This window comes from Thamnophis sirtalis, unplaced genomic scaffold (assembly GCF_051295495.1).
Source record: "Thamnophis sirtalis isolate CommonGarterSnake01/CBP01778 unplaced genomic scaffold, rThaSir2_p1.2 scaffold_11, whole genome shotgun sequence".
Taxonomy (NCBI): Eukaryota; Metazoa; Chordata; class Lepidosauria; order Squamata; family Natricidae; genus Thamnophis; species Thamnophis sirtalis.
The window spans coordinates 42,079,646-42,091,855 of NW_028261391.1; the positions used below are offsets into that span (position 1 = coordinate 42,079,646).

At 37.9% G+C, this 12,210-nt stretch overlaps 1 protein-coding gene across 2 annotated transcripts in view; it reads left to right on the forward strand.

Annotated features, from left to right (window-relative positions):
* The window catches only part of MYO7B (myosin VIIB), a 77,297-nt gene that overhangs the window by 8,449 nt on the left and 56,638 nt on the right, over window positions 1–12,210 (forward strand). For both annotated transcript variants that reach the window (XM_087725673.1, XM_087725672.1), the window contains exons 4-13: window positions 331–483; window positions 951–1,135; window positions 1,405–1,526; window positions 3,594–3,736; window positions 3,841–3,954; window positions 5,264–5,417; window positions 7,329–7,405; window positions 7,633–7,752; window positions 9,398–9,540; window positions 11,704–11,914. In XM_087725673.1, coding sequence (XP_087581799.1) covers window positions 331–483; window positions 951–1,135; window positions 1,405–1,526; window positions 3,594–3,736; window positions 3,841–3,954; window positions 5,264–5,417; window positions 7,329–7,405; window positions 7,633–7,752; window positions 9,398–9,540; window positions 11,704–11,914 — 1,422 coding nt within the window. The remainder of the gene's footprint in view (window positions 1–330; window positions 484–950; window positions 1,136–1,404; window positions 1,527–3,593; window positions 3,737–3,840; window positions 3,955–5,263; window positions 5,418–7,328; window positions 7,406–7,632; window positions 7,753–9,397; window positions 9,541–11,703; window positions 11,915–12,210) is intronic.

The following is a 12,210-nucleotide window of genomic DNA, read 5'->3' on the forward strand; positions in this document are numbered from 1 at the left end:
ATTATTTTTAAATACACTTTGACAACAGCTTTAGGTGGTGTTTTGGAGCATTGTTCATATTTGACACATGCATTCCAAAGCTGGAAATAAATTTGAAATCAGATAGAGCTAAATCTTTGGATTTTGCAAAGTTCTGGGATTCATAGCCAAAATTAAACAGGTGTTATGCAATGTAACAGGAGAAACCAGAACCCTGTATCATTCTTTTAATTGTTGCATTTTCAGATAAGCATACTAATGTTATCTATGGCGTGAATCTTAAGAGCTTTTTTCAGGAGCAAACTAAGCTAGTTTATGAAATCCAGACAGTTAAATGCACTTGTATTTAAGGAACACTGGATCACAGCTCAAAATATTAGCGCAATGCAACCAATGCATGCTGCCTCCATCCAAGGAGTGGAAGATATGATACATCTTGAAGAGATGAATGAAGCTGGCATGGTACACAACCTATATATCCGCTACAAAGAGAATAAAATCTATGTAAGACTGATTTTTTTATTAATAATATGTAGTTAAGTATAGATTCTGAAGCCCCATTTTAAAAAATGCTTTATAATGAGAGAATTATATATTCTCTATTGCTTAGAAATAAAATCAAATACAGAGAAATGGCTTTAAAAATAAGCAAAATGTCTACAGACTAATTTCTTTACAAAATTCTTCTGTATACACACCTTGTAAATGTAATGTTTACACATTTCATTCAAATCTTCCAATTTTATATGCTTTATGTTTATTTATTCTACATTCTACAGTTTTTACTTTTCCTAGTATAGTCACCTGTAATTTCATGTATTTTTAAGGGGAATAAGATGATAAGAATGTTGCTTGATATTGTAAATATTCCTACCAGTAACTTATTTTGAGATTGTTGTTGATACTTCATTTGAAAACTCATCACTAATTTATTCCAAGATTCTCATATTCATGGGCATAAACTTTTTTAGACCTACACAGGCTCTATTCTTGTAGCCATCAATCCATATCAAGTGCTGCCACTGTATACCATGGAACAAATCCAGCTGTACTGCAACAGGAGGATTGGGGAACTGCCTCCTCATGTCTTTGCCATTGCTGATAATTGTTATTTCAACATGCTGAGGAATAAGAAAGATCAATGCTCTGTCATTAGGTAAGGGGCACATAATGTAATGGAAAAATGTGTTAGTACTGTTAAATATTTAAATAGCTTGGAGGAAAAGAAACAGAGGAAGTATTATAGAGGCTTTGAAAATGATTCTGAAAAGTTACTATGGAATACTTGGGAGCGCACGCAGAGCACATCTTTAAAATAGTCACCTCACACGACATGTAGGGAAGCCTGTGAGCATTTTAGCAAAATTCTGTGATTGCATTCCTCCATATACTTCTGATTTACCATTTTTTCAAAATTTATTCCAGTGGAGAGTCTGGAGCTGGGAAGACTGAAAGCACAAAATTAATGTTGCAGTTCTTAGCTGTCATTAGTGGTCAACATTCCTGGATTGAACAACAAATTCTAGAAGCCAATCCCATTTTGGAAGGTAGGCTACATGTGCAATGTGAAATATTGAGAACTTTGCTTTACATGTTTTAAAATACTTTTATAGCACATTTCACTTTCTTGATAGCGGTATTAGAAAGGTGACTCTGGCTTTCAGTCATTAGCTTGAAATGCAATTGTATAAGGGCACTTCCTTGCAAGGACTTTTTGTGGTTTTTTTGCCGATTTGAAATACGGTAACTCCAGACATCAAGAGTGTTGGAGGATTGAGCTGATTTATTCTAAAAGGAACATGTTGTAAAACTTTGGTTTGGTTTGGTTTTGTCTGGTTTTGAGACACTATGGCTCCTTTTCCCCATCAAAGAGTACTCATTTCAATCTTCTAGTTTGTATGCCAGGTTAAGGAAAAAAAGGTGGGGGCACACAAAAGGAGGAGGAATGAAATGTCATTTTCAGATAGTTTCATTGCCAAGGTACAGTTTTTGTTTATGTATTTTATATTATTTATTTTGTTTATCACCATCTCACCACAAGGTGACTCTGTTGTTCTGGTCCTCCTTTTGTTTGGAACAAGGATGAAGTTACTTTTGTTATTGCCAAGCTTAGAACCTTTGGGGACAGGGTGGTGATTTCCCCTCCTTTAGAGCAATTCAAGTCAGAAATTATGGCCATCAGGGAAGTGCTTGAAAATACTTTTGAACCACCCCATTCCAGAAAGCCATTTATTACTTCAGAATGTGCTTTTGTACATTCTGCCTCATCTTCTGCTATGGGTTGAGCCTTTCTGTATCTATCCTACCCACCCTTTCAGCCAGAGGCCAGTCTTCCCCTGCCCATCCGTGCATTACAGATATGTCAGCAAAGAATTCAGTGCTCTCTACTATTCTATCTGTCTCTCTCTGCTTACCAATCCCTCTCTCAGATCCAGCTTTCCTTCCTTCTGTAATAGTATTAGTATTAATACATCTGCTACAGCTAATAATACTAACATAGCTTGGGAAGCATGGAAAGTATGACTTGTGCATATATTTGTCAGCTGAACACCAGATATACCAGATCAGGAAATCAAATCTACATAAGGCCTAAAACTGCTTTTACTGAGATTGGCTATAAAAACAGAATTGCAAGTCTGCTTGTGCTTTTCTTCCCCCACCTTCTTATACTCCAGTGAATTAGTGAGGTATCTGCATGAGTTGTTTTCGAATGTTATCTCATTGTTTGGGCCCTTTTTGCCTAGGTAATGGTTCTTGCATATTTCTATGAAAGCCATCTTCCTTACTTGACAAGGCTTATGAGTTCCGTCTGTATTTGTATGCCTGCATGGGTGTATGTGCATAATTTCTTTACTTGATGATCCCTCCCAGTTTTTCTGTTATGTTTCCCTGTGGCCCTCAGTCCACTAGAAACTTTGCTCCTCAGGTTTAGGTTTTCAAATGCAGAAATATTTTACAGCTTGCTTGAACATTACATGTTGATAAGGACATTCTTTAATACCAAAATGGAAACCCAACTGCAGTTCTGCTTACAGCATAAAATCAGTGGGGTTTATTTTGTTGCTAGCAGTAGTGTATAAAGAAAAACTCTCATTGTTTTAAATTATTTCAAATACTTGATTTCTCTTTTTCTGTGTTGCACTAACCTTCTCTGTGTGAATTATTGAACTGGGTTTTAACGTCAGCTTTTATTTATATATCAGACTACATTCATTCATTCATTCATTTTCTTTAAAATCTTTTGAATCTATTGATCTCCTGTTACATTAGTTTATTTGCGAAGTGATCAACGGAAAGAAGTTCTGAACCTTCTAATCACCATGGCTCTATGCTATATTGGCAGGAGATGGTACTATTGGAAAACTATTTTGACAGTTTTAAATACCAGAGAGGGAGCACAAATTGTGAAATCCCTATATCTTTTTCCTGCTGGGTTCAGGACGTAGACGTCAGGTGTGCTGCCTCCTGTAAGATGTGTGGTGGCAATAGGAATTAACAAGCTTCTATCCTGAAACAGGAGGAGGGACCAGGGTGTAAGTGCTTCTGGGAAAGGATGTTGGGGACCCCTCGTCTCTATCCTCTGAGCCTGAACAATTTTGTCTCATCTCTTCCAGCCTTTGGCAATGCTAAAACAATTCGAAATGATAACTCAAGCCGCTTTGGGAAATACATTGACATTCACTTCAATCAAGATGGTATAATAGAAGGAGCTAGAATAGAACAGTTCCTTCTGGAGAAGTCTCGAGTGTGTCGCCAGGTAAGTAAATAAATATATATATAAATAAATAAATACTATTTCATTGTGGCAGTTTTTCTATTTCTTCTGCTAGTAACATATTTTTGGTTTTCCTATTGTTTTAGCCTCCTGAAGAAAGAAACTATCACATATTTTATTGCATGTTAATGGGGATGAATCTGGAACAGAAAAAAATGTTGAATCTTGGCACTACTTCAGAGTATACTTACCTAACTATGGTAAGGAATCGGGGTGGTATTGACTTCCCTTCCCTACTGGTTTGCAAATGAGAGCATGCATGTGCAAAGCCTTCCGCACGTGCACTTTTGGCAAAAAAAGGGCCTAAATGGGATGCCGTAGAGCTAGGGTGAATGGGCAGGGCCACCCCCAATTTCCGCTACTGGTTCGGCGAACTGGTCCGAACCAGTAGAATACCACTTCTGTAAGGAATCAAGAGCTGTATATGTGACAATGGCACATTTTAAGGTCCTAAACATTATATCAGAACTGTGTAGCTGTGGTTCACAGCTTTTAAAAGGACTTTTAAAATTTAGTGATTGGAAAAAAGATAATTATAGGTAGTCCTTGTTTATTAACTGCTCATTCAGTGACAATTTGAAACTACAACAGCACTAAAAAAAGGAATTATAACCAGTCCTTGAAATTGCAATTGTCATGGCATCCTTCTGGCTACGTGATCACAATCAGGGTGTTTGGCAACTGGTGCATATTTATAATTGTTACATAATAGATCACCATTTGCAATCTTCATAGTTCACTTTATCAAACAAGGGGAAGTTGCAGAAAGTCTTAAGTAATGGCCATGTGATATTATGCTTAATAACTGCAGCCAGAACCGATGTTATAAGTTGATGCAGTCACTTGGTGTTTTACTTAGAACTCAATTGCAGTTGATAAATGAGGACCCCTTGTCATAAGAGTTTGTATATGTTTTGTAAATGTGTGTATTTACTTATTTTTTCCTCTCATGGTATTTAAAGATGTTTTTATTTGAACTACATGAAGGCATTTTCAGTTATATTATGAGTGTGTGTATAAATATGTGTGTGTGTGTGTGTGTGTGTGTATGTATGTATGCATGTATGTATGTATGTATGTATGTATGTATGTATGTATGTAATATACAGCATATAGGAGTGTGATGGCTCAGTGGTTAAAACCATTGAGCTTATCAGCTGGAAAGCTGACAGCTTGGTTTGAGACCCAAATACATGTGACAGGGTGAGCTCTGTTTACTTGTCCCAGCTCCTGCACACGTAGCAGTTTGAAAGCATGCAAATGTGAAAAGATAAATACCAGTAGGTACCACTTTGTGGGGAAGGCATTCCATTCACCTCATTGTGTAGTTATACTGGCCACACGATCACAGAAATATCTTTAAACAACGCTGACACTCTCAACTAAGAAACGGAAAAGAGCACTGCCCCATAGAATCAGAAATGATTAGGCAGGGAAACCTTTAATTTTAACTTTATATTATGCATACTGTTGTATTTGAAAGAGATGTGTTGCATTACTGATTTGCAGGGCAAATGCACTTTCTGTGAAGGCCGTAATGATGCCAAGGAATATGCTCATATATGCTCAGCTATGAAAATTCTCATGTTCTCTGATTCTGAGCAGTGGAACATAAGTAAATTGCTGGCAGCCATTTTGCATCTAGGAAATGTAAAATTTGAAGGTAAGCCTAGTACATGTGTATATTTACAGACATGGGATATTTTCGCAGAGCTAATGTTTTGTTTCTCAAACCTTCACAGTTTTACTACACAGTAACCTTACCTTCCTCCTGAGTTACTTCAGTAGACTACTATCCTTTTCAGTTGTCCAATAGGGTAGCACGAAGAAGTCTCACCAGCCATTTCCCCCATTTTTTTTCTTTTTCTCAGTGCCTTGTTTTCCTAGTGAGAAAAAAAAAGTGCTGATAAACCGGCCATACATGGGAACATATTAATTAGGATTAGGAAGAATTAGGATGATTTCAAGGTTCAATGGTACTTTGCAGAGGTGGGTTCCTACCAGTTCGCACCAGTTCGGTAGAACCTGTTTGTCAAATCTACCGAACCGGTTAGAAGAGGTTCCACCAGTGGACCCAGAAAGCAGGCCACACCTACAGAAGAGGTTCCAAACTTTTTTGAAACCCACCACTGACACACATACAAAGACACACAGACAGACAGACTCACACAGAGAGAAAGAGAAAGAAAGGAAGAAAGAAAAAAAGAAAAAAAGAAAGAAAAAGTGAGAGAGAGATGAAATAAAAAAAGGAAAAAGGGACAGATAAAAGGAAGGAAGGAGCGAGAGAGAGAAAAAGAAAGAAAACACATGGCTGGCAAGCCACTCCCACCAAGTCACATGGCCGGCAAGCCACTCCCACAAAGAAAGCCACGCCCACAGAGTAGGTTCGAAATTTTTTTGAAACCTACCACTGGTACTTTGAATTCACAAGAAGGAGGAAGTTCTGAAGAATTGGAATGAGATTTCCCTTATATCCTTCCTATACTCTCACAGAAAGCTTTTTTTGGTATACTGCTGAGTTTGCTAGTGGAAAGAAAAATAATATGTCTCTCTGACTTCTCCTCTGTAGCTTAATTGATCAAAAGAAACTAAAGCCCTTTCAGAAAACCAACCTTTTATTACATATACCAGTGTTTCTCAACCTTGGCGACTTTAAGTCCTGTGGACTTCAACTCCCAGAATCCCCCAGCCAGCATAGCTGGCTGGGGGATTCTGGGAGTTGAAGTCCACAGGACTTAAAGTCGCCAAGGTTGAGAAACACTGACATATACTATGGGTAGAGAATTAACTACTGGACAATCCCAAATAGCCAATTTGATATCGTTTCTCTTGGATACTGCTTCCTGTGCCAGGTTCACACATAGAAACAAGAGAATCAAATGCATAGCAAAGATTATTCATAAAACAAAATTTAAAAATCCTGGTTTGGATCGATTTTCACTGTTCCCTTCATTGCTACATTTTTCTTGATTCTCCAGTCCTCTTCCAGAATGGATTTCTTTGCTTACTTATCTGGTTCCCATCTAGGGAAAGATGCCCTTCTTCCTATCAAATACAAGAACATGGAGATGTTTCCGCTTTTTAAAAGGTCACCTGTGGAGGGAAATGTTTCAGTTTCCTCAGTGGCTTTTTACTTTTGGTTTTCCTGGGCTTGAATTGTCTTTGCCTATAGCATAAATTGACAAATTCAATTTGACTGATGTATCAAGTTCAGCTCTTTCATAAGTGAACCTCTTAGACTATGATTTCTCTCCTTTTCTTTAAACAGTGCTTGAAAGAAGATAAACATTTTTCAAAAGATTTTCTGTGTTACAATGTTATGCCATTGTTTAACTAACTACCATATTTAAATGAGATAATTTTATATTAAAAGAACCTAAGAACAACTTCCAATTTCAGCTCAGGATAATGCATAATATTATTGAATAGGCTAACATTATAATGTTTTCCAGAAACTTGAAATTTTGTTCTTGTGTTGTCCTTTACTTTAGCCAAACAACTGCCTGAAATAAAACAAACAAATGCTGCATTTTTTACTTATTTTGAATAAGACTTACCGTTTTTCTATAATTAGGTGTTGTGTATGAAAATTTGGACTGCTCTCATATTCTTGATTCTGTACATTTTTCCACTGCAACCAAACTGCTAGAGGTACTGGCTTTATTTATTATATTTATTACAATTACTCCAAGGAATTTAAAATAGTTCCTTCTCAATTTACTTTTGTGAATGATCTTTTGCAGTAAGTTTGACTGAGTATTGTTTCTGTGTCCCATTAATAAATTTCTCTATTCCTTCATTAGATATAGCTCTATTCTTCTTAGATAAATCTCTTGTGTCTATAAAAAAATCATCCAGTACAATATCAATTCCTACAGGTGGATTCTAAAGAACTCCACAAGAGCCTTACAAACCATTCCATCATCATCCGAGGGGAAAGTGTCTCTACGCCCCTAAGTGTGACTCAAGCAGCCGATGTGAGAAATGCCTTTGTCAAGGTAAATAAGACCAGCTCTGTTTTTCAATAATATTTCTCAGGGATATGTTTGTTTTTGATGCTTAAGACTAGAAAACCAAAATATTCTGCTACCGGAAGACACTCATATTAGTCAAGGATTCCGTGACCCGACAAAAACGCGAACGTCATAAGCGCGTCGACAAAACCGCGGTGCTAAAACCGCGATGTCAAAAGCGCGTCGACAACAGCACGCCGACAACAGCGCGCCGACAGAAGCGCGATTTAAGTTAAGGTAAGGTTTAGGGTTAGGGTTAGGGTTAGGGTTAGGGTTAGGGTTAGGGTTAGGGTTAGGGTTAGGGTTAGAGTTATGGTTAGGTTTAGGGTTAGGTTTAGGGTTAGGTTTTGGGTTAGGTTACAGCATGCTTCTGTCGGTGCGCTGTTGTCGACGCGCTTCAAGGCTCATTCGTCGCTCCTTCGTCGCGTGGTTTTGTCAGCGCGGTTTTGTCACCGCGGTTTAGTGAGGCGCGCTTTTGTCATTCGCGCATTTGTGGTGGAACCAAGGATTCTTCCACTCAACCACTTCTCCTGAAATGATGTATGAACACAAGGGAACAGTGCTGTTTTCATATTAACTTCCATGTGATGAAATGGATTATGGTCTGTAAAAGCTTGTTAATATCACCAATTAATAAATATTCAGGGATCTGCAAGACTTCTTAGTGTCATTATATATGTGACTCTTATACTTCTGTTTGATTTGTTTAAAAAATGTGCCTCAAATGCTCCTGCTTCAGAGCTATGTAGACCAAAAGAAAGATTCAATTGTCCCTGCTTAGCCATGGCTTCTGCCATTTTCTTGAAGTTAGTGGAACTATTTACTGATAAAATCTCATTCTGATTAATGTATCAGTCCTCTCCACCTCTGGACAACTGTGGATGAGCTGCACAGAGTTACTTTGAGGTAAAATGAGTGGGTTATACATTTTATTAATACATAAATATGAATAAATATAAATAATAATATTCAAACCCTTATCAAAGCTGAATTTCATCCTCCTCTGGCAATAAACCAATCTCTATTCTACTATATGCTGATGCTGCTGTAATATTGTAAATATTGTAGTTATATAGCATTCATGCTTCAGCATCGTATTACCAATGTGAAATACTATAAATCAATCACATGAAAACCAAGATGTTTGTACTAATCAAGCAGAGTGATATATTCACTAACCTCCATGTTTGGAAGATTAATAATTACCAAATTGAGTAATACCTCAATGACTCTCTCAGGAGATACAATGGACCTATCAAGAACATTTGTGTATTTGCTCAGACTTTAAAAATGGACAGGGTAACACAAGTACTTTGGGAATGTCCTATTTGCTCCTTTTGAATAGTAGAGTTAATTACATCTCTAATTACAAACTTTTTAGCCCGCTCATATGGCAATCATGTGCTACTTGCTAAATGGCTGATCATTAGAATTGTAGCCAAATTTTGTATTATCGCTATGACAGAAGTTTCTGTACCTGATTGGTTCTCCTGATTGATTACCCAGATGTATCTAGTGCAGGCATGAATAGGTTTTTATTGGATAGCTGTTTTTTTAAGCTCTGTGTGTTTAGTGTATGAATAATTTGTATATAAAACCTAACTTCTTTTTATTCCATTTCTAAACCTAGGGAATCTATGGATTCCTCTTCATCTGGATAGTGAATAAGATCAATGATGCAATTTGTGGTCCTTCTTCTCCAGATGAGAAAAAAATGTACAAATCCATTGGACTCCTGGATATATTTGGCTTTGAAAACTTTAACACTAACAGGTATAGTCCAGTTTTACTTCTTTTGAGAAATTTACGGAATTAGCATTTCAGAACTAATTCTTAGTGCTATCAACCAAAACACATAGTTGGTGGCACTAAATAGATTCTTTGTTGTAAGAAAAAAATGAATGAAGCCACAAAGTGGGGAGCAGAGAAATTAATAAATAAGAGATGTCTAACAGAGTACATTTTTGTATTTTCCATAAAATTGCATACATGAGGTAGAACTCTAGTGTATTTTCTTACCTTTATAAATTACCTTAGTTTCCAACTGAACCTTCAAACTGAATCAGCGGTGGGATTTACTTACCTTCCATATGGGTTTGCAAATGTGACCGTGTGCAGTGCTCACACATTACATCGGGGTGGGTGGGTAGTTGACCTTATCCTCTCATGATTGGATTGAGTCAGATAAGCTCTTTGGGCAACGCCCCCTGGTACCGGGAGGTCTATCCGACTCGTTGCACCATTCACTCCAGACTCTTAATTCAGTTTTTAGCTTTTATTGTCTCCAACATCAATATTTATATAACTACATAAACAATGAACATAATACTTAGTCATACAAACATAGTCAGGGAGGGACTGGATACTCCTCCCCCCACTATGAGAAGAGGCGTATCAGGTAAGTACCAATGCCCTTTCTCCATAGTGAGGGGGGAGGAGTATCCAGAATGGGACGTACCAAAGCCTGCACATCCCTAGGGAGGGAGATCCCTGAGGCCCCATGTCCCCCACTCAGGTCTGTTGCGGCATGGGCCCCGCCCTGTGAACCGCCTGCAACACCTTGCGGCTGAACGGGGCTTCTGCCGAGGCAAAGGAGTCCAGCTTATAGTTCCTAACAAAGGGAGAGGGGGAAGCCCACGTGGCTGCCCTGCAGATTTCGGCCAGGGTTGCTTGTGTGGCCCAGGCCGTGGATGTGGCTGCGCTCCGCGTGGTATGGGCTGTGATATGATTTGGTGTCTGTAAACCCTGCGATTGGTACGCAGTGGCAATGCAGGTTCGCAACCACCTGCCAATAGTGGTGGAAGTTACTTTGTTACCCAGGGATCCTGGTTGGAAGGAGACAAACAGAGCTTTGGATTTCCTGTTTGGCCTGGTTCTCCTGAGGTTAATCCTCAGAGCCCTCCTCACGTCCAGAGTGTGCCACTTCTTCTCCAACAGGTGAGAAGGGTCTGGACAGAAGTTGGGCAAAATCCCGCAGCTGCTGCTATTGGTTCACCTGAACCTGAGAGAACCAGCTGAATACCAGCTCTGAACTTAATCCAATATTAATCTTAATATGCTGTAAGTCATAACCAGATTCTGATATTAGTTATTTTTCAATAAACAATCAGGACCTGTAGGTAATTAATTATATAAATCTCAGTTCATATTGAAATTGGTGCCATTTTCTTCTAAACGCTTCCTTACTTGTCTGACACGTGGCTTTACAACATTGCTAAATACAGTAACATTTTCTGTGAAAAAAATTAATAAAGCATATTGCCATTTGCCTGTGGGTTCTGACTTTTTGTACATCCTGTTCATTTCTGTTGGACAATTGTGGTCATAAGTGGAGGATATATGTATTCTGAAGTCAAGCAAAGGTTTCCTGATCTGGTCTACAAATCTCTGTAACAACCACTAGATAGGAGCAAATAAATACTGAATATTTTTTTCTTTCTGCTGCCTTCTAGCGCAATTTTTCTCAAACTTAGCAGCATGGCTGACTGGGGAATTCTGAAACTTGAAGTCCACATATCTTAAAATGACCAAGTTTGAGAAGCATTGATCTAGAGTCATCACCTATCTTCCATTCCAAAGCCTTTCGGTCTAGATCCTGTTAACCAATGGCAGCCAGCCAGAATTGATAGCCCAAGCATCTGTATTATATCAGATTGTGGAAGTCTGAATTATTGGCCATCAAAGCACTATAAGTACTCATTGATATCTTCTATTGTCCAAGAGTCAAGCTTACAAATGGGGCAATTGTGAAATACACAATGTATATTTATTTATTATGGTTTAATCCATGTAGTCTGAGTTGTTACTATGTATCATTGATATCATTACTTTTTTGATGGATCCTTGGCATTTAATATTTATATTTATTTATGTAGCTTTTTATTTCTTAAGGTGGGGGGCTTTGAAACATATTTTCAGTGAAAACTCTCCCTACAGTTTTGAGCAGTTTTGCATCAACTTTGCCAATGAACATCTCCAGCAATTCTTTGTACTCCACATCTTCAAACTGGAGCAGGAGGAATACTTAGCTGAGCAAATCTCCTGGAACCATATTGACTTCAAGGATAACTGTGCTGCCTTGGAAGTCATTGTACTCAAACCCATGAACATTGTTTCACTGATTGACGAGGAAAGCAGATTTCCCAAAGTAAGGATCATTTTCCTTAAGGCTTCTGTGGGAATGAAATTACTGATAGTTGGGTATTGTAGCAAATTTTATTGAAAATACTGAGTATCTTGTGTACAGTTACATGTTTTTCGTTGTAGAGCATTGGTAGAATAGAAATTAATTGCATTTCAAAACTGAAAAGAGAAGAAAAATTGTCACCCCGTCTTTCGTTTGTATTCTAGCTGGTGGCTTGTTGTCAACAAAGGAATATTTTTATTTTTATTTGACTAGTTTTAGCTTTATTTCTAGATTCTGTTCTTTCTTCCTACCTCTGT